Here is a 26,936-nt window from a genome sequence, read left to right as displayed (position 1 = left end):
TTTGTAAAATGGGGACCCACTGGAGAAGGAAATGGCAAACCACTCATTGTAGTGTTTTTTCCCCCCAAGAAAAACCCATGGACAAGACCATGGTGTCACAAAGATTCAGATATGACTGACTGAATGAACAAAGCAAAGATGGATGATTGTCAGGGGTACCATAGCTCATGGGGGTCCCAAATAGTGTAACAGTCAAAAAGACAAATTAACCATCAAATCAACAATTTAAAAGCCACTAGAACATGCCAATTTTTGGAGATACAAAGATAAAAATTAAATAATCCCTGTTCTCAAGAAGTTTACAGTTTATTAAAGAAACAATATATGTGGATATAAAAGTATAAACAAAGTGTTGTTGTCCGTCTGTTCTCAAAGAGGACCATGACATGGGGGTGATGTTATGACTTGCAGTGAATTAGATTTAAGTGAGGGAGGGCTGTGCAAAGTCACTAGCCTCATTCTCTCTTCTGGAGCCATCTGGGTCCAGAGGCAAGATATATATCAGGATGATTGGAGATTGTCCTGGTTATTTAAGGCAATTGGGGTTAAGTGACTTGCCCAGGGACACACAGTTAGTGAGTGTCTGAAGTGAGATTTGAACTCAGGTCCTCCAAACTTCAGGGTCAGCACTCTATCTACTGTGCCACCCAGCTGTTCCTATTAATTTTGAGAGGAAGGCACTAGCAACCAGGGAGAGTCAGGAAAAGTGGTGGAAGGTGGTACTTGAGTTAAGCTTTGAGGGGATTCTGATAGGCAGAGATAAGAAGGTTGGGCATTCCTGGAATTGGGAATAAATCCCCTGTAGGAAGGCATAGTGAAAGATGGAATGTTATGTATGAAGATAGGGAGTAGTTGTGCCTTGTCCAGTGTTTGTTTCTTTCCATCAGTTGTTTGGTTTTGATGTGTGTATGCTTTAAATTCCATCCTCAGAGGCAGCTAGGTGGCACAGTGGATAGAGCACCAGCCCTGGATTCAGGAGGACCTGAGTTCAAATCCAGCCTCAGACACTTGACACTTAGTAGCTGTGTGACCCTAGGCAAGTCACTTAACCCCAACTGCCTCACACACACACAAAAAATCAACTTATTAAAAATTATTTTTTTCTTTATTTTTCACCATTTACAAGATTTGATTTTTCAACATGCAATGTAAACTAATTTCCTATATGTCCTGTATATGATGCTATGGTATTGTAAATTAAAAACAAAAACTAAAGGGGTTATTTAATATTGAAACCCCTTTGTGACTTTTGGCCTACCCTGTACTAACAATATTTGCAGAATTTGAAGAGCTGGCATTCCTGAAAATCAAGTCAATACTAAGTGTATTCATTATGACATGATATATGAGGTGCTTTCGGGGATCTTGAGCGGATACAGAATGGAAGCACCTAGCTCTACCATGGGTGGAATGCCCATTGCCAGGAGAGATGCATTTTGGTTTTTTTTGGTGAGGCAGTTGGGGTTAAGTGACTTGCCCAGGATCACACAGCTAGTACATGTCAAGTGTCTGAGGCCAAATTTGAACTCAGGTCCTCCTGAATTCAGGGCCAGTGCTCTATCCATTGTATCACCTAGCTGCCCCTTGAGAGATCCATTTTTATCTTACTTGTAAACATCGCCCAAATAAAGGATTCCAAACCTACTTTAGGCAGACTTTCCCTACAGGTCACAACTCTTTGAAAGTAACAACTACTATATAATATCTCAGATTTGTTCTATGACACTGGACAAATCACTAAGTTTCATCATAAAAATCAATATTTATTGACCTCTACAGTGAACACAGTAATGTATCATAGCTAGTTGCCACCCAGGTAGCCCTTACAAGGATCGGGGCCCAATTATGATCTGGGGGTGGGGGATAAGGGGGTGGTTAAAAAGCTCAACTGGATAGTGAGGTGGAAAGAGGTGCTTTTGAACAATACCACTTGACAACCAGAAGTTAAACGTGTTATTGCATGGTACGATATAATACTCATCTTGCAACTTCTACATTCCCATCTACTTCATAATAAAGACTGGTGAAAGAACGAGTCAGTACCTCAATTTGTCAGTGACAGTAAGTCAGGCACATTAGAAGGTGTTTTTGGTGTCTGGAATTGTTCCAAAGCATTAAATGGTAAACCTGTGGTCTGTGAACTTGTTTAAAAAATTTTTGGCAATTGTATTTCAAGCAGTGGATAGAGCACTGGGTCTGGACTCAGGAAGACTCACCTTCCTGAGTTCAAATTCAGCCAGAGGGGGGTGGCTAGGTGGCACAGTGGATAAAGCACCGGCCCTGGATTCAGGAGTACCTGAGCTCAAATCTGGCCTCAGACACTTGACACTTACTTGCTGTGTGACCCTGGGCAAATCGCTTAACCCCCACTGCCCCGCAAAAAAACCCCAAAAAACAAAAAAAACAAAGCAAATTCAGCCAGAGATGCTTACTAGCTATGTGGTCCTCAGCAAGTCGCTTAACCCTGTTTACCTCAGTTTCCTCATTGGTAAAATGAGCTGAAGAAGGAAATGGTAAACCATTCCAATATCTCTGCCAAGAAAACCCCAAATGGGGTCACAAAGATTTGGACCAAATGACAACAGCAACAACATAACTGATTTTCTTTGTATTTTACTGTTAAAAAACATTATTCTGAGAAGGGGTCTCAGGCTTCACTAGGCCCCCTAAAAGATCTATGACACCAAATGGTTTAAGAACCCCTCCTCTAAGCTGTGTTCAGGGAGAAGAAAAGAGGAGTATAATATATAAAATATAGATTATGTTGTAATGTTAGTTCTTATTCCACGCAAAATCCTAGACTAGACTCCATAATTTGGTAGATATAATATTGGATTTGGAATCGGAGGGCCCAGTCTGAATTTAAATTCTGGCTATGTCACCTGCTCTCTGTGATACCATCATCAAGCCAGTTCCCCTTTTTAGGTCTGTTTTCTCAACTGCGAAAGGAAAGGGTTGGACTAGTGTGATGGCTAAGGTCTGTTCCAATTCAAAAAACTTTTGGATCTCCTGAGAAATACACCAGAAACATATGTCATCAAACCCTGCTGATTTGGATCAGAATAATCCAGATGTGCTATATCTTTTTTTTTTTTTTTAGTGAGGCAATGGGGGTTAAGTGACTTGCCTAGGGTCACACAGCTAGTAAGTGTTAAGTGTCTGAGGCCGGATTTGAACTCAGGTCCTCCTGAATCCAGGGCCGGTGCTCTATCCACTGTGCCACCTAGCTGTCCCCTGTGCTATATCTTTTAAATAGTAAAAAATAAAACTTAATTTAAAAATGAAGGGTATAGACAAAATTAAAATGAACTCCAAAGTGAAAAAGCTAAAACAAAAATTGGAAGAGGACACTCTTCCCAGGGAGTTTCCTATCCTAATGAAATGATACCTTCTCTAAAAAATTGTAAATAATTTTCTCTCTCTGTAGAAACAGCCAGGATGTCACTTACAAACAAGGGAAACATAGTATAAAATCTACAACATGATGACAAGACCTGAGAAATAATATATTCCTTCAACTTCTGGGTTGAAAAATTAATTCATGTACTTTGAAATATATGAAATACAGCCCCCGATAATGTAACATAAAGAACAAGTTTGTATGTGATTAATTCTAGTTTTTCATGAGTCTAGCCCATTTTACTATTAGCACCCACGCTGATTGTAGTTTGGGGTATGTGCCTTTCTTGAAAGTGATATAATTTAATTTTTTTAAAGACCTTCCATCTAGAATTCAGACTTTTCACCAACTCAGCATAAACTCTCACCAAGTCAATCAAAATAAATGAAGGTTACTCTTGCATGATTTGGTCATTTGGTGAAACATGATAATTGTCTTTGCTCCCTTGTTCTAAAATTTTAGCAAGGCTTTACAGAATAGTTGAATATTATCTGTTTGTTTGTCTATCCTGTACCTATATATTATGGGTAGGTTTTTGTAGGCAGCATAAGTCTACGGATCAAGCATTAATTCTGTACTGTGGTCATTAGTATGAAATTAGTCATTTGACAAATACTGTCTGTTGGAGGAAGACGAGACTCAAGGGGTGCATGACTGTTATCTTTAAGCATTGGAAGGTGCAAAAGTGATCAGACTTGGCCCCCAAAGGCAGAACTAGGTGTAATGGATAGATATGATAGAAAGCAATTTAGGTCTGGCATCAGAAAAATCTTCCTAGGAATTGGAGCTATCCTCAAGTGAAAGTGACAGCCTCGGGGAGGGAGTGGGTACCCCCTTAGTGGAGGTCCTCAAGCAGAGGCTTGTCAGATATTTTGGAGAAGGTATTCTCTGGCGTGGTGTGGGTTGTTTTAGAGGTGTGATCACAGGCAAGTCAATTTCTCGGTGCCCCAGGTAACTCATTGAGACTGGATGGCTCCTAAGGTCTGTTCCAGTTTCTGTGGTTATGATGCTATATTTAAGAATCATGTGAAAAGTGGGAGAGGGAGACATAAGGTGTGGCCCCTCCTCTTAAGGATGGGAATTTTTTTTTTCTACAGGTAATGAGGGTAACGTGACTTGCCTAGGGTCACACAGCTACTAAGTGTCAAGTGTCTGAGACTGAATTTGAACTCAGGTCCTCCTGAATCCAGGGCCAGTGCTTTATCCACTGCACCACCTAGCTGCCCCTGAGGATGGAATTTAAAGCATAAACACATCAAAACCAAACAACTGATAGAAAGAAGCAAACACTGGACAAGGCACAACTACTCCCTTGGAACATGGCAGAGTTTTTCTAGGCAAAAAGAAGAAGAATGGAAGTGGTTGGGGACATTCTGCCAGCCCATTAAATGCCTCAGAATCAAGAAGCCAAGAAGCTTGGCTTGGAATTCTTGACTGTGCAGCTCCTCTTTTGGTCATACCCACCTGTCTGCTGTCATTTTCTCTGCAGCCCTGTAGTTTTATGAGGGAGCCTGGAGCTCGGTCCACCACAGTAAGGCACAAATCCATATGTTTTACCGACTTGTCCTTTGTTAAGGCCCATTCCTGAAATACAAATACAAAACCAAATTAAGTACTCGTGTATATTCAAAGACATACAGGGATTCCAAGGCCAATCTTGGCATGGGATACCATGGACTTAGGACTCTGAGGTTTAATCTCCTGCTCTGCCATTACCGTGTGACCTCTCCTTAGGCATATCTCATTTCCTACCTGACTGGTGGGACAATTTGGACTTCTTTGGCAAGCATCAGGCCTAGAGTCAGAAAGACTCCCAAGTTCAAATCTGTCCTCAGACACTTCCTAGTTCTGTGACCCTGGACAAGTCACTTCACCCTGTTTGCCTCAGTTTTCTTATCTGTAAAATGAGCTGGAGAAGGAAAGGACAACCCCACTCTAATATCTTTGCCAAGAAAACCCCAAAAGGGGTCACAGAGTCAACCGAAAAACAAAGAATCCCTCAGTAAACTCATTATTGGGAAATGTCATAATCTCGCCAGATCCAATCAGCCCTGTTACTGATCCCTCATCGGTACCTTCTGCCCCTGTCCTGGGAGAGTAGAGCCATAAATTCCTCCATTTAGGGGAGAGAAGAGAACTGGCATCTCCTCACACAGCTCCTCACTTTCTACCCAGCTGCCTTTGAATTTCTCTGCCTTCTCCACCTTTCTCCTGTGCTGAGTATCCCTCCTTTTCTCTCTTTTACATGTTGTCTTCCTTCATTAGATTGCTAACTCCTTGAGGGCAGGGACTGTCTTTCCTTTTTAAAAAACTTGCATCCTCAGTGCTTAGCACATAGTGCCTAGTACACCGTAAGTGCTTCATCAATGTTTCTTGACTATGGACCAGAGACAGTAAAGAACACTAGATTTGTAGTCAGAATTTGCATTCAAAACCCAAGTCTGCAGCTTATTAACTGTGACCCTGGTCAATTATTTCTTCTCTCTGGGCCTCAGTTTCCTTTCTCAAAAAAGAAGGGGATAGATTAGCTTCAAAATATGATGATTCTATGAAATTTCAAAATCTCGGGCTGTTTTCCTTTCCATCAGCAACATGGGAGAGATGTTTACTTCAACCTCTTTTTTGGGGGGGTGGGGAGGTGTTCTTGTGATTTAACTGGAAGCTGGGTGGCATAGTGGATAGATGGCAGGATGTAGAGTCAGGAAGACCTGAATTCAAATCCAGCTGCAAACATTAATCCGTGGGACCCTAGGTAAGTCATTTAAACTTTCTAAGCCTTAGTTTCCTCTTTTGTAAAATGGAGATAATACCAGGAACTACCTCATGGTTTATTTGTTTTTCAAGTTTCAAATAAGATAATACAAAACCTTAAAGTATTACAGAAATGATTTCATTAGGAGCTCTCTGGTATCAAACTCCCTCCATCATGGCAGATCAGCAATCCATCGGTAATTTACAATCTCAGTGAGTTGTCTGGGTCACTGAGAGGTTCAATGATTTGCTCAAATAGCCAGTATGCATCAAGGGACAGGAATGGACCCAGGGATTCCTGAATGCAAGATTGGTTCTCTAGTTACAATGTTATATTGCTTCTCATCTCAACCTCAAGCATATACCATTCACTGATGCTCAGTATCCAATAGTATTAATTCTCAGTGCTAAAGCCGAGTCAGGGCTCTATGGAAATTTCTATGACTAAGTATGAAAGCCTTTTAGGTTCAGACAACATGATGATACACTTATGGACACTTTTTCTGTAGCATTTTCTCTCCTGTGGAATACAGGAACTCAACCACTGACAGACTGAGGTTCTCGATAAGAAATAAGGGGGACAAGGAGGAAGTTGAAGGGTGTTTTTGAAGAAGAGAAGAGAAAGGAGGTTCAGTAGAGAGAATCTATGTATTGGAAAGAATTTTATATTTTGAAAGCATACATTAGAAAGGGTCACAGGAAACGTGCCATTTCCTGAGACTCAGTCAAAGAGCTCAGTACCATACGATGTTTCTGTAACTTCTTGCTATTTCTTGCTTAATTATTTTAAAAGCATACTTCAGATGAATCCCAGCAAAACTAATTTAGCTATGCAAACAACAGAGCAAGTTACCCCTTTGGTCTTTCCATTGCATTTTAAATTCTCTGAATTTGAAACAAAATTCATAAATATTTAAGGAATCATTTTTAATTTTTTTTTTGAATTGCCACTCTTAAAACTTGGCCATAAATCTTCTCATTTCCTGTGTGTCTGCTGAGCCTCAGCTAGAAGCCTGATAACAAACTGGCTCTTCCACAGCACCATCCTATTTCCTGTTAGGAAATATTCTTCCATCCTCCCTCTCCCCACCTGTGACATATTATGCCCAAATGCTTCATTCTGATTCTTTTCAGAAAGGAATGGCTTTTCTCTAGTAAGAGCAACTGACTCCATTGAAGGCAAGAACCTTTTAAATTTTATTTCTTTGGGGGGAAGATGCTTTTTTTGTATTCCCAGAATTTAGCACAATGTAATAAATATTTGTTGACTGAATCACTGACAAGGGGGCACCTGAATATTATCAAGAACCTATCCTCACTTACTAGCTGTGTGACCCTGAGCAAGTCACTTAAACCTCATTGCCCCACCAAACAAAAAACAAACAAAAACCAAAAACAAACAAAAAAGCACATGTCACATAGTGGATAGAGCACTGGCCCTGGAGTCAGGAGTACCTGAGTTCAAATCCGACCTCAGAACATTGACACTTACTAGCTGTGTGACCCCGGGCAAATCACTTAACCCCAATTGCCTCACAAAAAAAAAAAAAAAAAGAATCTATCCTTTGTTTTGCTTTCTGCCTTTCTACAATTTTGTTTTGACTCATCTTTGTCCCCCCAATAAACAGGGTGGTCCTTTTCACAGGCTCTCTTAAGTCCGCCCTCCTACATGAGGTCATTGCTGCTCCTCCCATTGGTTAGCACCTGACCCCTAAACTTTGGTATATACTTTTTATTTATCCTGTAGGAGGATAAATGCCAACCCCTGAAGCCAGCCACTGGTTCCTTTTTTATATTTGTATCACCCGTGTCTAGCACAGTGCCCCTTAGATCTGGAGTGGAGAAAAAGAATGCTAATGGAGAGACAACTTCCAGGGACCTAAAAAGACCAGACTGTAATTACTTTGAAGGAGTCTCTCTGTTTTCTGTTTTCAGGGCAGGAAATGTGTTATCTGCTTAGTCTGTCCCTTTATGAGGGTAGGCAGAAATCATCTGTGGGGCATGGCCAGTGAGCTCTGGGATGCCTCTCTAGGCATCAGAATCCACCCTTCCCCCCTCCCCCCATCCCCCCTCCCCCCAGCCCTCGGCCCATGAAAGGCATTACTGGAGTGGCTGGTCTGGGGAGGGCCCTGGCAGATGACCGAGAGGCATTCTGAGAGGAGTAATCAGAGACCAATTATTAACTGGGGCAGGGCCATCAAGCAAGTTGCCACTACTAACACTCTTAAGACATAATACTAACCCTTCAAAAAAGAATGGGAAAACAATTATAGAAGAACTTTACCAACAGACCTGCTGATACGACATCTGCTGCCTGGCCCCACTCCATCTTATGTTATCACCACTGGGGTAAAAGGGGCCATCAATTTCCTGAGCTGGAGCTACATAGGGATCATTAAAATCAAGGGGCATCAGGATCTATAGGACAAAGGTTCATTCAAAGAGGTGCACTGGGTGATTCTTTAGCAAGAGCATTTATGGGTCTGCTTTTAGGCATAAAAAGGAATGCACAGAAATGAATCACTTCCCATGTCAGTAAATGAGGTCCCCCCCCTTTCCTTGGTTTAACTTGAATACGCAAAATATTTTCAAATATGATTAACTGGAAAAACTGGGTAGAGATTGCAGTGTAAGATTCATTTAGATGAAAAGTCTGAATTGTGGAATGTTTTAAAAAGGATATTGCACTTAGGACTTTACATCTATAATTGATATATTGCTTGCCTTCTCAAGGGGTGGGAGGAAGGGAATTAGAAACTCGAAATTCTAAAAAAAATGAATGTTAAAATCTTTAAAAATGTAATTGAGAAATATTTAACAAAATAAATTAAAAGATTTTTTTTTAAGGATAAGCACTTTTAATACTTTCAAAGGCACCCAGTAATGTAATTAGGCCAACCAAATGTCATCTGGACAATGTCCTCACAGTACCTATTTTATATGTGAGAATGATTTGTAATCATCATGCCAACCATTTATACATAATGGCTGTTTCTAAGCATCATAGAACTGTGGAGTTGGACAGAATCTTCAAGATCAATTATTCCAACTCCTATCTAGGGCATGGATTCCTGTTTACAAGATGCCCAACAAGTGCCAATCTAGTCTCTAGTGGTCATTTAGTCTTGTGGTAAAAAGTTTTAACAGTCGGTTAGATAATGGAGAGATGCCAGTTTTTGGGTTTTTTTAGGACCACCCTTTTGGGGAGGAGACCAACAGCATTGCCTGCTGAGCACTCGACTTCTGACTTCCGGGGTGCGAGCTTAAAAGGCAAGGAGAGAACGGAAGTGGGAGCTTTTTCCTGCTCCGCTGGTCTCCTGGCTGCGCTGCACAGACAGACGCGGACTGGAGTTTGACTCGGCCCGGCTCTCGGTTAACAGCACGCGCTTGACTCGGTCTCTCTCCCCAAAAGTGGCCTTGGGTTTTGGTGAGTTTTATACAGAATATAGACTAAGCCTAGACTTACGACGATTTGTATTGTATTTCTACTTTCCTATCCTTCTAATCAACATCACCTTGTGACTACCATACAATAAAGGCTCTATCTAGAAAACCAGAAGCTTCTTCCATGTACTAGTCTGGGAGATAAATTAAGGGAAAGGTTAAGTAGGGGAGATTTATGATCTAATATCCAATTTTAATCTCACAGTCTCTGCCTGAAGATGGCCAAGATTAGAATAACTCAATCTCTCTCCAGATACTCTAAAACTTTTTTGGATTGAGCTAATTTTTAGTAAGTTTTTCCTTACATGAAACTGAAATCTTTCTGGAATGATCAAAAACATTTCCATAAGTTTAAAAAAATTTACATTGTTAATTGGTTTAGAAAAAAACCTTTAAAAATAGAGCAAAAGTAAACTTAGCCTTTAATTATCATACACTCTGAACTGGCAGGGGTCTGAATTAATGAATTTTTACTACATATGGTTCCAAGCTCTGAAAAAAGTAGGTTTCTTGTTTATATTACTTTTTCATTCCTAAGTCTGAAATTCAGATCTAGTAACTTACTTTCTCTTCCTCTCCCTGAAGTTTTTTTGATATAGTACCTTTGAATTGAAGATATAGGGAGAAAGGAATGAAGAAAATTCTCTAATTTGGGATACTAACAAAGAGAGCTTAAAAAAAAAAAAAGAGGAAATAAATAATTGTATTGTCCCTTGGCCCCATTCATTCATATGATTCCACACCTGCCAAAGAAATGTATGTGTAATCTTTGAAAAGAGACCATCCCATCCACAAGCGAGACTCTCCAATCTTCACCCTTGTGTGGATTTGGATACAAAAGCTGTTGGTAGCTCTAGCTCAAAAAGTCCCAGCTTCATGAACACAAATTAAATTGGAGACCATGCTTAAGGCCTTTAGACTTAATATAAGTCATTTTTAATATGAATAAAGTATTATCAACTTTGCAAATAAAACTTTAGGCAGGACTGGATACAAGTTTACAAAAGAGCAGAGTGAGCCCACACTAAGTTGGTGGCAAAAAATTCACGTTCTTTGGTTTTTCCCCTTCCTGCCATGTCAAAATAAACAATCCCCACCCATTATACATGTTTTTCCTCCCTCTGCTTTTACATCTTTCCTTCCTTGATTTACCTTATTTCACTTCCTCCATCTTCCTTCTTTATCCTTTGTTTGCCTATTTTTCTGCCCATTCCCCACTCCCAGCCATGTATGTATGTATGACATAGGCCATGGTAGCCAACGCACAATGGAGAATCCCAAGTATATCATACCCAAACCCCTGTAGTTACTTCTACCTGCATTTCACTGGACACAAGCTTGTTAGCTGTCAGAACTTAAATCTTTTCATGTAGCTGAGAATCTTGCATTATGGTCAAATGGTTTTCACAAATGCTAAATGAATGTTCTAACATAAGGTCATCTTTCATACTTAAGGTCACCAACATAGAGGTATCGTTATACATGCTTCCTTAGGTATAACTTCATGCACAGCTCTGTAGGTCATTTTAATAATATGAAATTTTAATTTTACTTTTGGAATTAATTTCCCAAAGGTGAAGTTTTCAAATGGAATGCCCTACAACATTTCACTATGGGACACTGGCACTATCTTTAGTAATCAACCCCCAGCAGGGTGAGCTGGTACTTCAAACAATTCAACTGTCAAGATATTGGCAAACACACTCTCCCAACATTTCCAATAACTAGCCAAGAAACTAGCAAAGGCTGTATTGGGGATGTTATATTGCTGTTGGCACTGGGGCTTTGCTGATCCTCAGTGTCATATCTTAGGGCAGGATTATATTCAACTAAACAGACCCTAAGAAAATAGCCAAAACATGTTCAAAAGCCAGAGGCCCATTTTCCCTGTTTGTGAATGGGAAGAGAGCCTATGGAAGAAGACACACATTTCCTTATTTTAGAAACAGGGATATCATCCAAGGGCAATAGCAGCTCATCAGACCAGAATTTTAAGCCCTGAAAATTTCCCGACTGGATACTTAGAAAAGATAATAGAAATAAAATTGGTTATTGTTGCCAAATGTTTATTGGGGATCAGGGACTTTCTCCCTTCCTTTCTTCCTTCCTTCCAACATAAGTCTTCCTTTATTCTATAAGGAAGCTATCAGTGGTACAGTGGATAGAGTACTGGCCCTGAAGTTGGGAGGATCTGAGTTCAAATCCCACCTCAGATACTTACTAACTGTGTGACCCTGGGCAAGTTACTTAACACTCAAATGTCCTGAGAATGAAGGACAAACAACAAGCAAAACTTCCTTTATTATTATTATTTTTTGGGGTGAGGCAATTGGGGTTGTGACTTGCCCAGGATCACACAGCTAGTAAGTGTATCAAGTGTCTGAGGCTGGATTTGAACCCAGGTCCTCCTGACTCCAGGGCCGGTGCTGTATCCACTGCACCACTTAGCTGCCCCCCCCCTTTTTTCTTTCTTTCTTTTTTTTAAAACTTCCTTTATTCTAAAACCCATTCCTATCACTCTTCCATGAGATACCCTAGACCAGAGGTAGGTATGCCAAGTCCAGGGGGATTGTGGGTAGGAGCTTGTAATAATTTCCACTTTTGTAAAAGGATATTAGACTAGATGATGTCTCAAATTTCTTTGAAGTCTATGAAGTTATATCTTTAAGAGGACCCTTTCAAAATACAAATATCCTTGGGAAAGGTCAAATCATAACATTATCAACTAGTGCTAAACTCCCTAAAACAATATTAGTTAACACTCTTATTATCAGCTAAATCTTGGTAGATGGTCCCAGGGGTTGTTTTATTATCTGTTTAAGACAGTGAGGTGGGAGCCAAAGGTTGTCTAGAAATTTGGTTTTGCTACTGTTGATGTTAAGTCATTCTAGTTGTGTTTGACTTTCTGTGACCTCATTTAGGGTTTTCTTGGCAAAGATTCTGGAGTGGTCTGCCATTTCCTTCTCCCGCTCATTTGACAGATGGGGAAACAGAAACAAACAGGGTTAAGTGACTTGTCCAGGGTTACGCAGCTAAGTGTCTGAGGTCAAATTTTAACCCAGGTCTTCCTGACTCCAGGGTCAGCACTCTATTCACTGTGCTATCTAGCTTGCCCCTAGAAATTTGGTAGGAGATTTAACAAGGGCACAAATTTTGGAACAGGAAGAAAAGGTTTAGTCTGTAAAGGATGGGGGAAATAGCTCAGGAATGAAGAATTCACAGGATTACAGAATTAGAGGTCATCTAGGCTAACCCTTCAGTTTACAGATGAGGAAACAAAGACCTAGAAAAGTTAAGTGACTGGCTCAAGGTTACACAGGTAGTGACAGAGATGGAATTTGAATCCAGTTTTACTGAGTCCAAATCCAATTCTTTCCATTGTACAATGCCTGCATCATGATGACATACATAGGTATTAGGGAATGTGCCCTCTATAGAGGTACAGATGTGAGTCTAGGATAATAAATAGAAAATAAAACACCACCTCAAGAGTATGAGAAGTTATGACAACTAGCTACTAATAAATCTTAGGCAGTTGTGTGGATCGAGCATTGGGCCTAGAGTCAGGAAGGCCCAAATTAAAATCTAGCCTCAGATACTTACTGGCTGTGTGACCTTAGGCAAGTCACTTAATCTCAGTTTCTTCAACTGTAAAATGGGTGTAATAATAGCATTACTTCCCAGGGTTGTTGCGAGGGTCAAATGAGATATTTTAAAGTGCTTAGCACAGTGCCTAGCATGTAGTCGGTGCTATATAAATGCTAGCTGCCATCATCATCATCATTATTATCAGCAGCAGCTGGTAAACTGGCTTTAAGAAAGCCAACCAAGGGGGCGGCTAGGTGGCGCAGTGGATAGAGCACCAGCCCTGGATTCAGGAGTACCTGAGTTCAAATCCAGCCTCAGACACTTGACACTTACTAGCTGTGTGACCCTGGGCAAGTCACTTAACCTCCATTGCCCCGCAAAAAAAAAAAAAGAAAGCCAACCAAGACAAAGAATAGGTAAAAGACCAATATAAATTTCCAGGGGACAGAGTAAAAATTGTTATTGCCAGGCTAGTATGGGATGTGTGGTAGAGATTCTATGAAAGTGATTTAGAAGAGCCTTTCACAGATCAGGAGAACTCATACAGAGGTGGAGTAAGGGAGAGGAAGTGGATTCCAAAGTGTTCAGATAACCTGAGTTTACTTTTAAACACCCACTGCTGGACCGGATGGCCTCTGAGGTCCCTTCAAACTCTGTAATTCTCTGACTGGGAAAAGCTTCAGTAGAAGGAGTTCAAGGAGGCGAGAGAAGGGGGAATTGAGGTGCCATGACCTGGCAAGGTTTGTCTATGACAGACTTAGCACCTTTGTGCTAAATTTTGTGCAACAAATCACCTTGTAGTGATTTGTTGTATTTGTTGTAAAGAACCTTAGAAAACTTAAAGGTTTAAGTTATCCTATGTGTTGATCTGAAGGACTAAGGCAGGAGAAGGGAAAAGCCTCTGTCCTCTGCTGAAGGCAAAATGGGTAGGGTGATAGGAACCCAAGGCAGGAGGAGGCACAGTAATAGAGAAACCAACCAGGGGAGGAGTTGAGCTAGACCTGCCTGTATTGTAGAAGGTTCTTTTTTTTTTAAAGGGGGGGGGCGGAGGGAGGGAGGGAGAGGGGGGAGAGAGAGAGAGAGAGAGAGAGAGAGAGAGAGAGAGAGAGAGAGAGAGAGAGAGAGAGAGAGAGAGAGAGAGAGAGAGAGAAAGAAATTATTCTAGAGTCAGAAGCCCTTCGAATTCTGCCTCTGATGCATACTACCTGTGTGACCTGGGTCAAGTCACTTGACATCCTTGGAATTATGTTCCTTCATGTGTAACATGATGAGGTTGGTCTAGTTGGCCTCTTAGATCCCTTCCAACTCAAAGTCTATTCTCCCTATTAAAGGTGGTGGACCTGTAACACCGTGATGTTCCTTCATCTCCAAGGCTGGATGCTAAAACAGCAAAAAACTAAGGTCCCCTGTAATTCCAATCCTCATGATCAGGTGGAAATTTCTGTTTGCTAGTGAAAAGTTAGCTAAAAGGTTTTCCAAGCTCTGGGTCCCCCATTATCCCTCTCATTATAGGGCTCAGAAATGTATAACCTTGACTCAGAAAACATACCTGGTTTCCCCCAGAGTTGTGACACTCATAAACTCCTACAACTCCATCTGCAAAATGTCCCAAAGTATCCAGACAATTGTTACCCTGCTGCAATGCTCCAAAAGCTATATCCTGATGGTCAGGAACCCTGAAAGGCAAAGTAGAAATTACTACTTTAATTTCTTCTCTTCTTCTTTTCCACCCTAATGAAGCTAAAAGGCTTAATGATATATCTTATGCCCCAGATAGGACTGTGTCAGTGAGAGAGAACCATCTCCAAGAGAGTCTGTATATCTATCAAAATAAGACTAAGTTGAATAGGCCTTTCTTTCTTCCTTTCTCTTTCTTCCTTTCTTCTTTCTTTTTTTTCTTTCCTTCCCTCCTTCCCTTCTTTCTTTTCCTTTATCTTCCTTCCTTCCTCCCTCCCTCCCTCCCTCTCTTTTCCCTTCTTTTGGCAATTTTCAGACAAGGACATGGTTCCTGATGTTTCAGTGCTGGTTTGGTAAGAATAATTAAAAATGTAATTAATGAATTCAGATCAAAGGAAAATTCCTGTTGTCTCATATTTTTCAACAGACCTTCATTTGGCCTTTAAATAGCGGGAGGTGGGGGTTCGAATTGCAGTTTCTATGCAGAGGTTAAGAGCTGCTATTGGACCTGCTAATAGCTGCTACTGGACAAGACCTAAGCAGAAACGTTGGTCAGAGTCAACCCAGTACTCCTTCAGGTGAAGGGGGAGCCAGCAGGGACAGAAAGTACTTTTCTTTGGAGCTCTGATACTCATACCCCAAATTATAAAATATGGGGGTGTATATAGTTGGGGGGAGGGCTGTGCATTAATAATGAGCAGACACAGGGGACAGCTAGGTGGGAAGTGAATAAAGCACCAGCCCTGGATCCAGGAGGGCCTGAGTTCAAATTCGGCTTCAGAAACTTGACACCTACTAGCTGTGTGACCCTGGGCAAGTCATTTAACTCCCATTGCCCCCCCCCAATAAATAAATAAACAAATGAATGATGAGCAGACACTTCCCAAGTTAAAGGCTTTCTTTTCATAGAGAAAAGTCAAGAATAATTTTGAATATTTCTGAAATTTAAAAAAAATTAAGATATGCCTATATTCACCTGAGCTGATGACTTATTTTTGTTCTTACAAAGCAGTGAAAAGATAAGGGAAGAGCAACATATGTCAGGAGCAAAGGCATAAACAGAACAGCATCACCTAAGCCACAAATAAATCTTGGGTCCAGGGCTCTCTAAGAGCTTTCAATGATAAAATAATGTGGTGGCTTTCGGGTATACAATCACTGTAGGAGGGTTCTATAACTCACTACAAAATGCTCTAGGAATATTCATAATAAGGAATATGCCCTATGAAATCCAAAACTCTCCAAACCATTTCTTGAGAAAGATTAACCTAGGCTAGATTCTGAAACCCAGCAGATCTTCAGGTCTATACATAAGGTTATCAGTAGTCCCTCGGGGCAAGGGACTTAAGAGTAATTTAAAATAGAGGGCTGGGCCTAGAGAGAGAGGGATCTACATGGGATTTCTCCTGCCATTTCTCTGCTCTCGGAAGTAGGCATGGAATATGTATTATAATTCCCTCTTTTCCCACCTGGAACACTGGGGTTTAGAGCAATCAAGCACCTTATCTGCTGCCATAAAAGAACAGTGATAAGCCTAAAACTGTAGTTCATGTTTTCTGAGACTTAATTTGACAACCTACTCTAAAAGGCCATTGTGCTAGCCTACCACTACTACTACTACTACTACTACTACTACTACTACTACTACTACTACTACTACTACTACTACTACTACTACTACTACTACTAACAACAGCAACAACAACAGCAACAACAACAAGAACTACAAAAGTATGGGCTGACAGGCACCTCTTTTAATACTTCAGGGTAACTAGGAAAGGTAACAACTACAAAACAACAGAGAATGAATGCTGCAAAATTATAATGTTCAAGCAGAGATATGAGGTCATCTTTTTTTTGTGCAGAGGCAGGGGACTATGGGTATGGAACAATGCAAAACAACAGACTCTTCTAACACGCTGGCTCTTTTGAGGTTTGTTTTTCTTCTTATGTTGTAATAGATAAATATCTGGGAGGGTAAGGGGCAAGAGATAAATTTAGAAATGTAGGTGATATAAAACCAAATGTATCAATAAAAATGTCTTTCCATCTTTCTTTCTTTCTGGCAATGAGTGTTAAGTGACTTGCCCAAGATCCCACAGCTAGTAAGTGTCAAGTATCTGAGGCCAGATTTGAACTCAGGTCCTCCTGAATCCAGGGCCAGTGCTTTATCCACTGCCCCAACTAGCTACCCCCCCTAAAAATATATTTCTTAAGAAAATCCTTAAAGGATCTGTAACTATACCAGCATGAGTACTTTCTTCACAAACACAGGTTATAATCCCTACAACAGCCCCATCAGATAAGTCTTAGACAATTGCTGCAGGTAAATAATTTGTCACCCCTAGGCTGGTCCTTGTACAGCAGACATAGAGTCCATCACCTGGCCAAGACTTTGTAGTTTGTTAGGACCAGAGAGTTTGCATTCCATTCGCATAACCTTCCAGAACCCAAAGAAGGTTTTTGAACCCATTAGGGAGCAAATGGAGGGTGACATCTACCATGACAGGAAAAAAAAAGTGTTGGTTTAGCCCTAATTTTACTTCCACAAGCCCACCAGCAAATGTGGAGGTAATGCAAAGAGGTGTTAAGAGATACATCAGTAAGACACAAAGTAACACTGAAAAGGAAATGGTGACTCTTTTCCCTCAATTATGCAATGAAATCTTCGATTTGCATGGTGCTGTTCAGACAACAGAGAAAAGGCAGAGTAAATTCTAGAACAGAAATTGATTTCAAGAACACTATCTTGCATGGTTTAGGTAAAGTACTCAAAAATTTGAATGGATCTTTGATCTCATCCATGGGGACATTCCTTTTGATAATGCAGATTCTATCCAAATCTATTAAAACCTGATGAATTTGTATGGTTTTACAATACACAGCTCTTGTCCATGTCTTTCAGGGAATTCATTATGGGGGTCCCAGTGTGCTGGGGGAGTCTTTCTTGCTTTCTCTTGACATCCTGAATATATTAATGGAGTATGTAGGTAGTCTACTGGTTATCCCTTGCTCTCACTTCATGCTTAAACTGTCTTCTTTTTCACTCACACATTTCTTTGATGACATCCTTTATATCCTTCTCTTTTTAAATTCCTTTCTGTGAAGTGTGTATTAACCTACTCACACACACAGCATGCCTCTTAGATACTCTTGGGGTGATCCTCAATTTCAATACTTCCAAAACCAGGGTTCCACAACTATCAGCCATATAACAACTGGCAAAAGGGGGTGGCCTAGGATATCTTCAAATCCCTATCAATTCTAGGAAAAAAAATGGAATTCTAAAATGACAGGGTACGACCTATTACATGGATGAGAAACTCTTTGGGCTAACTCCTCAGCCAGGGAAGAGTCCATGCCTACAAAATAAAATCCAGATCATTAGAGACTCACCTTAATTCAGGGTAGACATTTTCAAGGTACCATTTGAAGGGCTTGCAACTAAGTTTCTTCCTTAGTTCTAGTCGACTCTGAATACTAGGGAGGAAAAGATAAGGTAAAGACACCGCCGTTATTGATAACAGGAAGGGCATTTAATGCCACTCCTAATTTGGCTCAACTTACCTTTCCAGCTTTATTTCATAGCACTCCTCTTCATGCATGTTATATTCCAGCTCACTCACTGCACCCTGAGCTCCTATTCCATCTCCTTTCTCCAAGCCTTCACATTCACATAGCCCATTCCCCCATGTACACTCCTTCCTCACCTTCACCACTTATAATCTATACCTTACTTCAAGACTGAGCTCAGGTGCCTCCTTTTTTATATGGATTCTTTTCCAACAGCCTCAGTACCCCCAACCCCCACTTCTGCAAGTTGTTAATGCTTTCTCCTTCATTAAAACCACTCTGTATACATTTGTATTCCTTTGCCCCCAGCCGACCGTAAGCTCCCAGAAGGCAGGGACTATTTTACTTTTGTCTTTTGATTATCCCAGAAATCTAGTATGTATTAGACGGTTAATTAGTGTTTGTTGTTGAAGTGAATTGGATACAGCCTCCCCTCTACCCAACACCAAAATGTGTTCCATTGAGTGGAGGATACCTTTTCCTTCCTATGATGGAAGGATGACTTCTCATGGGATCACTGTGACTGAGGCTCATGCCCCTGCTTTAGGCACTGCAACTCTAGGGTCTTTTGCCTTACCTGGAGACCAAGATTCCCTCTTTGACAACTGAGCAGCTACTGGGTTTTGGGGGCCAGAGCACTGGCCAACAAATGCCCCAAAGGCTTCCCAGATATTTTGAATTAGGGAGAGGTAATACTTACTTCCCATAAGGAACATTTCTGGCTGAAGGCACTGCTGCATAGTAAAAATTTTTATATTCATCCATCCAGACTTCTGCAGCCCGGCGAGTGTTTCTAGGAACAACAACAACAACAAAAGTGTTTTGAGGAGCCTCCTGCCATCATCCCTGTGTGAATTCCTCTGTGGTGACAGGTTCTCTCTAGCAGGGCCTCTCCATGAAACCTGTCAGCAAAGGAAGGCCCGGGCTATAATGAATGCACCACAGACCAGAGCAAAGGAAGGGCCTTCTAGAGTTCAATCTCCTTGAGGGCAGGGGCTATGCCACAGATATCACTGTTTCCCTCAAAATGCCCACGACGGAGCTGTGCATTTGGTAGGCAACTGATAAATATATCTTGAGTGCAGGAGAATTCTTATTCCTTTTCTTTCCAGCATACTAATTTTCCAAGAAGGAAAGGAGAGACCAGAGGGCTGGCTGAGACATTTTGATGTGAAGGGGCTAGGGCAGTATTACATTAAAGAACACAAAAGAATTCCTATCAACCACAGTGCTAGGCATGGTGCCTAATATATGCAATAACAGCTTGACTCTCCAGGCACTCACAGGTTAAAGATATGGAAACAACAGACATATTTCTTTAGGAAAAAAAAAAGAAAGGAAAGGGAAAGAAAAGAAAATAGAGATGATTTAGTGTTTACATTATTCTTTTCTTCCTGTCTGCCTGAGGTGAGTTGGTGTCTTGTTTTGACAAGGAATATAGATTAAAAGGAGATGACCTTAAGAACACATCTCTAGGGCTCACTTTGCATTGTATGGGGGCAACACTGACAAGGATCTGAGCTTTCATTTGTCAAATGAAAAACCATACATCCCTAACCCTCCCAATCACGCATGGCTCTGCAGCTAATGGAGAGGTTAAATCATGGGCCAAGCATCATGGAAATATGAAGATTCATGAGATTCAAGGAGATCGGGGCCAGTTAAATTTAAATGTGTAACATTTATTAAAGACTGTCAAACCTGCATTCCATCTTAGCAACAAAAATTCTCTCTGAAACAATTGTGGAACATTAAAACAGACTGCCTCGGCTCCTCACGTCACAGGTCTAAACCAGACAATGCTGGCAATTTCCTAGCACCTGTAACTTTACAGGCTCAGCCAATTTTAAGAAATGTTAAGAAAAATTTAAGAAAAATGTTCCTTGATTTTAAAAATCAATGCACTGGAACATTCCTTTAAATAAAACATTTTTTAGGCGTGGCAGGAATAGTGGAAAAAGAGTTGCATTTGAAGTCAGATGACCTAGGTTCAAATTCTGGGCCTGCCAGTAATAACTTGTGTAACCTTGGGCAAATCATATTGTTTCTCTGGGTCTCCGTTTCCTTATTCTTCGAGGAGGTTGGAACTGGATGAGAGATAAGAGTATTATAGATTTTATACCTGGAAGTGTTCTTAGATTTCACTGAGTCCAATCTTCTCATTTTACAGATGAGGAAACTTAAACCCAGAGAGGTCTGGGTCACTTGCTCAGGATCAGTTAAGTATCTAAGGTGGGATCTGGACCTAGGTCTTCCTAACTCCAAGTCCAGTTTCCTTCTTATTCTAAATCCAGGTGGCACAGTGGAGAGAATGCTAAGAAGATGCATCTTGCTGACTTTCAATATGGACTCAGACACTTACTAACTGGGTGACCCTGGGCAAATGACTTAACCCTGTTTGCCTCAATTCCTCATCTGTAAAATGAGTAGAAGAAAGAAATGGCTCTGCCAAGAAAACCCCATATACGGTCACAAAGAGTTGGACGTGACTGAAAAATGACCCCACAAATGATCCTAAGATGATTTGATGTCCACGGAGTTTTTGGAGACTGTATCTCTCACGTGATGTGGAGAGTGTACTGATATTGGCATTTCTGTGATATAGGGTTGGTTGGTGTTTATTATGTCAATTACATTTAAGAGATAGCTATGGGGGAGGGGCAGCTAGATGGCACAGTGCTTAAAGCGCTGGCCTTGGATTCAGGAGTACCTGAGTTCAAATCCAGCCTCAGACACTTACTAGCTGTGTGACCCTGGGCAAGTTACTTAACCCCCATTGCCCAGCCAAAAAAAAAAAAAAAGAGAGAGAGAGAGAGAGAGAGAGAGAGAGAGATAGCTATGGGATACTGGGTCACAAAGAAATCTCAGAGAAAAATCATTATAAATTCTTTTGAGAATGTGAGCCTCCCAGATTTTGACCCAGTAGAAATAAGTGGCCCTGCCACTTATTAAGGGTGTAACCTTGAACAAATCATTTCACTCTTCTAGGCCTCAGTTTTCTCATTGGAAAAATAAAAAATTTGAACATGATGATCTCTGCTGTTCCTTCTAGCACTAACATTCTATGACTCTAATGTTCTTGTATAGCTCAATCAATTTAATTAATATACCCAAAACCCACTAATTAGTTAGTTGCTATGTTAAGAGCACTGTGCTAGGCACTAAGGGAGAGAAACACACACACACACACACACACACACACACACACACACACACAAAACCCACAACAACAATTAAGACATGGTCCTGCTCCCAGGTACTTTGTCATTGTGTGTGTGTGTGTGTGTGTGTGTAGGGGGGTGTGGATGGCACATACATGAATATGTAAAACTACATAAGATCTACAATAAAGGAAATATTATTATAAAAGCATAAGACAGGTAGAACCCTACGAGAGGTTAGATGGAAAGATAATTTCCAAATAGGAGTTGGGAAGAGGGGAAAGCTTCATGGAATAGACTGTGCATTGAAAGATTATACCCCTATGTAAGTCAAGCCTAATTTCCTAAAAAGCTGATTATTTGGTTTTCTTACGTTCCAGACTCTTTCCCTCCTAATTTTCTGGTCATTTTACTGCTTGCTACCAATCTCTAGTCAGACAAAGTCAGGGAGAACACAGAGAATTTCAGATCAGTCACTTCATGATTCTCATTAGCCATAGGCAAAAAGAAAAGAAAAGAAAAGAAAAGAAAAAGTTTCATAAGTGAAGGGAGCTGGGATTTGTTTAGGATGAGATTTCTGAGGTCTGATCTACATCTTCATTTCATCGTGTTGCCCTCAGCTATGGATAAGCAAGGGCAGGCTGAGCCTAACAGCCCCATTGATCCCCACTGAGTCCAAATTCTATGCTATCGACTCAGGGAAATGCTTCCTTTGAGAAGTATTCATTTGTTGTGGGAATAAAACAACAAGATTCTAAATTCTACCAATTGGTGCACCAAGTCTTGCCATAGGAAGTTTTAAAAAATTTCTGAAATTATAACATTTCACAACTCAGCACAGAGCCTGGCACATAGTAAATGCTTAATAAATGTTTACTGGTTGACTGATACCTCCTCTCCTGTCTCCAAGCTATTTTTATTCTGAAAGGAAGGAATAAAGAAGCAATTATTAAGTGCCTACTATGTGCCAGGCAGAGGCAGCTAGGAGGCACAGTGGATAGAGCAACAGGCCCGGAGTCAGGAAGACCTGAGTTTAAATCAGGCCTCAGACACTTCCTAGCTGTGTGACCCTGGGCAAGTCCCTTAATCCTGTTTGCCTCGGTTTCCTCATCTATCAAATGAGCTGGGGAAGGAAACGGCAAACCACTCTAGTACCTCTGCCAAGAAAACCCCAAAAAGGGGTCATGAAGAGTCAGATGCAAATGAAAAATGACTAAACAACATGTGACAGGCATTGTACAAAGTACTTTACAACTATTATCTCCTTTGATCCGCACAAAAACCCTGACAGGTCGGTGCTATAATTATCATTTTATAGCTGAGGAAACTAGGAGGAGACAGAGGTGAAGTGACTTGCTTAGGTGTACCCAGCTAGCAACTGTCTGAGGTTATATTTGAACTCAGGTCTTCTTTTCTTTAGCCACAGCACTCTAACCACTGTGCGCCATCTAGGCTTACAAAATAAAAAACAACTATAGTGGACCTTTGGGGGCTCCATAATAGAAAACAATGTAAAAGACTGTTATCCCCTTTCACCAGGAAAGTTCCCGGGCGATGAAACCTCCAGTCTCCCAAGTTATGATGTAATACCTGGCATTTATGATACAACTTTGAGCAAGAATAGCTTCCAAGCTGAATTGTATTAAGTGGCTTATGTGAACCCTATAAGAGCCTGATCACAAAGAGAGAAGGGGTTCCAGACTGGGGGGCTTCTCCGTGTCTTGGGTAGGGAATCCATCGGGCCATAGTTCCTTAGTCCCAATAACTGCAGACTCTGAGCTCCAGGGGAAAGTAGAATGGACAGCAGCAGCAGGAAGAAAGAACGGCCAGTTAAAGAGAAAGGAAGACCAGCTGAGGAGCCTGTATGGCTAGGATCTCAAGGTGACTGGATGGTATGAAGGCACCTTCCTACATTGTTGAGAAAATAACACTAACATCAGCAGAGCTTTGGTTTTAAAAATCAGGTGGGAAACTTTAGAAGCTTTGTGGCTGTCATCTCTCATATGCCAAAAATAACCAATGTGGTCAGCTAAGCAAATAATCCCATTAAAAAAAAGGTAACCAGTCAATGACTGAAATGACCCATCAATTCAGTTGACATGTCCACTTCAATGGTTCACAGACACAGCAGAATCTCACCCCTTTTCCTATGTGTATTTTGTCATAGGTATCTCTCTCCTTCCCTGAACATGAGTGAACATTGACTCATTCACGGGAGGCAGCAGGGCATAGAAGAAAGCCCTCTCAGCACTTGAATCCAGGAGATCTGGATTCAAATTCTAGTTCAAGCCCTAACTCGTGCGGGATCTTGGTCAAATGGTACAGTAGAAAGAACAATGGCTTTGGAGGGAGGGGTAAACATTCTACCCTGACCACTTACTGTGTGGGCTCTGGGCCTTAGCTTCTTCATGTGTAAAATGGTAAGGTTGGGCCAAGGTCCCTTCCTGCTCTAAACCCACACTACCATTACTTAGCTTCTCTGAATTCCAGTTTCTTTAGTTTGCAAAATGGGGCTAATGTTATTTGTGCCCCCTATCCCATGAATCGTTGGGAGGAAATGTATTTACTTAAATGCAGTTGTATGTGTGAGTTATGATTATTCATATTCTTTTGAAAAGCACTTTGAAATCTCCTGCAAGGCACTACGGGGATACAAAGATGACTAAGACATAGATCGTATCCCTGAGGACTCTAATTAATAGGCAAGATAAGCCATACACATAAATAAATGAAAGTAGCATATAAGAAGTGCATAAGTGAGTGATAAATCAAATGTTAGGAAAGATCTGGAAATCTTCAGAGCAGTTAGCATTTCTACTGAGCCTTCAATAATGGGCCGAAGCTTAACAGGAATTGATAGCGGTAGAAAGAATTTGAGGACAGGGGTAGCAGGAGCTGTTATGAAGTCTAAAAATCCACAAGCAGTTCATATTTCATTTCTGTTCTCGTTTTGAATGAGTGGCAAACCTAATTCTAATGTTTGTTTCAATTGAATTAATATCCTAAAACCCACTGATTAGATACTTGCTATGTGTAGAGCACTGTGCTAGGCAGTGGGGGAGATAAACACACACATACATACAAACAACATAAAACAAAATCTTTATAAGACTAAGTAGCTATATTATTTTTATTTTATTTATTTATTTACTTTTTGGCAGGCCAATGAGGGTTAAATGACTTGCCCAAGGTCACACAGCTAGTAAGTGTCAAGGGTCTGAGGCTGTATTTGAACCCAGGTCCTCCTGAATCCAGGGTCAATGCTTTATCAACTGTGCCACCTAGCTGCTCCCAGCTATATTATTTTTTTAAAAATTAAAATACCTATATTCTTTTTACCTCCTCAGGCTGCCTTTTAAAAAAAATTATGTATTTTTTAATGAACAAAAATGTTATTTTCTTCTGTCTTTCTACCTCTCCCCCACACCCAAGATTTCTTTCCCTAAGAACTGCCTGTTCACATAATTTGAATGTTTATTAATTTGGAAAAAGCTTTTATTCTTATAAATTTGAATCAATTTCATATCTTAGAAAAGAGATCTCTATTAGAAAAGTTTGCTGCAAAGACTCCCCCCACCACTATTTACCTGCTTGTATTCTAATTTTAGTTGCACAGTTTTCTTTGTGTAAAAACTTTTTAGTTCTCTATATAATCAAATTGTCCTTTTTACCTTCTGTAATCCTTACAGTATCTTGTTTGGTCATGGACTCTTCCTCTATCCATAGATCTGACAGGTAGTTTCTAAACATCTATATTTTTAATTCAATGTTACTGAATCATGGAATTTTAGAGTTAGAAGGGAACAAGGAAGAGGTCATTTGGTTCAGTATCCTCATTTTAGGCATGGAGAGGTTAAGTAAATGGCTCAAAGTCAAATATCCAATCCCACCTTAAATTACTCACTCTGCATAAAAACACTGAGTTTTTAAGTTAGTTTAGTCCCCACATTTTTAGCATAAATATCCTTGTGCCTGCTGTCTAGGGGAGGGAGGGGATGGGAGGGAGGGAGAAAAATCTGAAATTGGAAATCTTATAAAAACAAATGTTGAAAACTATCTCTACATGTAACTGGAAAATAATAAAATACTTTTATTTAAAAAAAAGAATTGTGTCAATTTTCATGAAAATTTCAATTAGATTTGGTTGAAACTTAAAAAAAAATCCTTGTGAATTAAAAAAAAGTTTTAATATTTTATTTGACAGTATAAAATTTTAGCATCTGAATCATTGAGCCCAAAGATCCTCTCCTTATTCAAAACAAAACAATAACCTGTGGCTTAGGATTTTCCTTCAGAGGTTATTTCCCTCATCTTTCAGGGAAGTATCTAGTAAAGTGTGGTAACTATAGCTTGTTCAGGAGAAAGACAAAACGTTTAACTCAGAAATGGTCTTTTTCTTAAAAAAAAATGTGTTACTTACCGGGCAAACACAGTGCCACTGCCCCCTGGAAAACTATAGGGGTGCTGCTTGCGGAACACGTGCCCAACTCGGCTACATGGGATGATTTCTAGGCTGCCACCACACTGCCACACTCGGAACGAAATCTCTGCAACAACAATTGAGAACAAGTGACTATTCAAAGAACGATATGAAGGTCCAATATCTTCAATCACTCTCAATTCTATGCCAGATGAGCTGCTAGATCTTCTTATCTGTTGATTGGAGAAATATTACCATTAAATCCAATGTTAGTTAATTCAAAGGACTACAAAGGACTTTACTAAAACAATTATAGATTCTGAATTATAGTATCTTCAGCTTTGATAAGACACTTAGAAATCATTAATACAACCTCCTACCCCACATAAAAATTCATCAGCTAGGTGCACAGTGGATAAAGCAATGGTCTTGGATTCAGGAGGATCTGAGTTCAAATCTGGATTCAGACACTTGACACTTATTAGCTGTGTGACCCTGGGCAAGTCACTTAACCCTCACTGCCCCGTAAAAAATTTAAAAAAGAGAAAAAAAAGAAAGAAAAATGTTGACCAGAAAGTGGCCACTAGAGGCACTTCCCTATTTTCAGGTTGATCTCTGTCTCTCTGTTTGTCTCTATCTCTCTTTCCCCCTCCCCTTCCTCTTCTATGTATAAAGTTGCTCAACCAGCTACAAATCTACCTAGCTACTTAATAGCCAGCTAATATTTCTCCATCCTGTGCATGAAGATATTCTGAGAGAGCAGCTCAGCAACAGTAGAAAGCATTGGGAAAACTGAGCAATGTGTACTCCCTCCAAATGAAAGACCTAAATAACATTTTTAAAGTATCCACATGGAACTTGTAATTAGGCACAGAAGATAATTAAACAGTCATTTCTCTCTAATATTATTTTATATTAATTA

General features: G+C 40.4%; 1 protein-coding gene across 1 annotated transcript in view; it reads right to left on the bottom strand.

The window, feature by feature from the left end:
• GALNT2 (polypeptide N-acetylgalactosaminyltransferase 2) overlaps positions 1-26,936 on the bottom strand; it is a 265,587-nt gene that overhangs the window by 6,481 nt on the left and 232,170 nt on the right. Inside the window, exons 11-15 of the mRNA XM_044002872.1 lie at positions 26,015-26,141; positions 19,134-19,226; positions 18,257-18,340; positions 14,733-14,859; positions 4,865-4,984 (exon numbers count right to left, since the gene is read on the bottom strand). Of these exons, the coding sequence (XP_043858807.1) occupies positions 4,865-4,984; positions 14,733-14,859; positions 18,257-18,340; positions 19,134-19,226; positions 26,015-26,141 (551 nt within the window). The remainder of the gene's footprint in view (positions 1-4,864; positions 4,985-14,732; positions 14,860-18,256; positions 18,341-19,133; positions 19,227-26,014; positions 26,142-26,936) is intronic.

This window comes from Dromiciops gliroides, chromosome 4, assembly GCF_019393635.1.
Source record: "Dromiciops gliroides isolate mDroGli1 chromosome 4, mDroGli1.pri, whole genome shotgun sequence".
In the NCBI taxonomy this organism is placed as follows: domain Eukaryota; kingdom Metazoa; phylum Chordata; class Mammalia; order Microbiotheria; family Microbiotheriidae; genus Dromiciops; species Dromiciops gliroides.
This window is presented reverse-complemented; position numbering and strand designations above follow the sequence as displayed.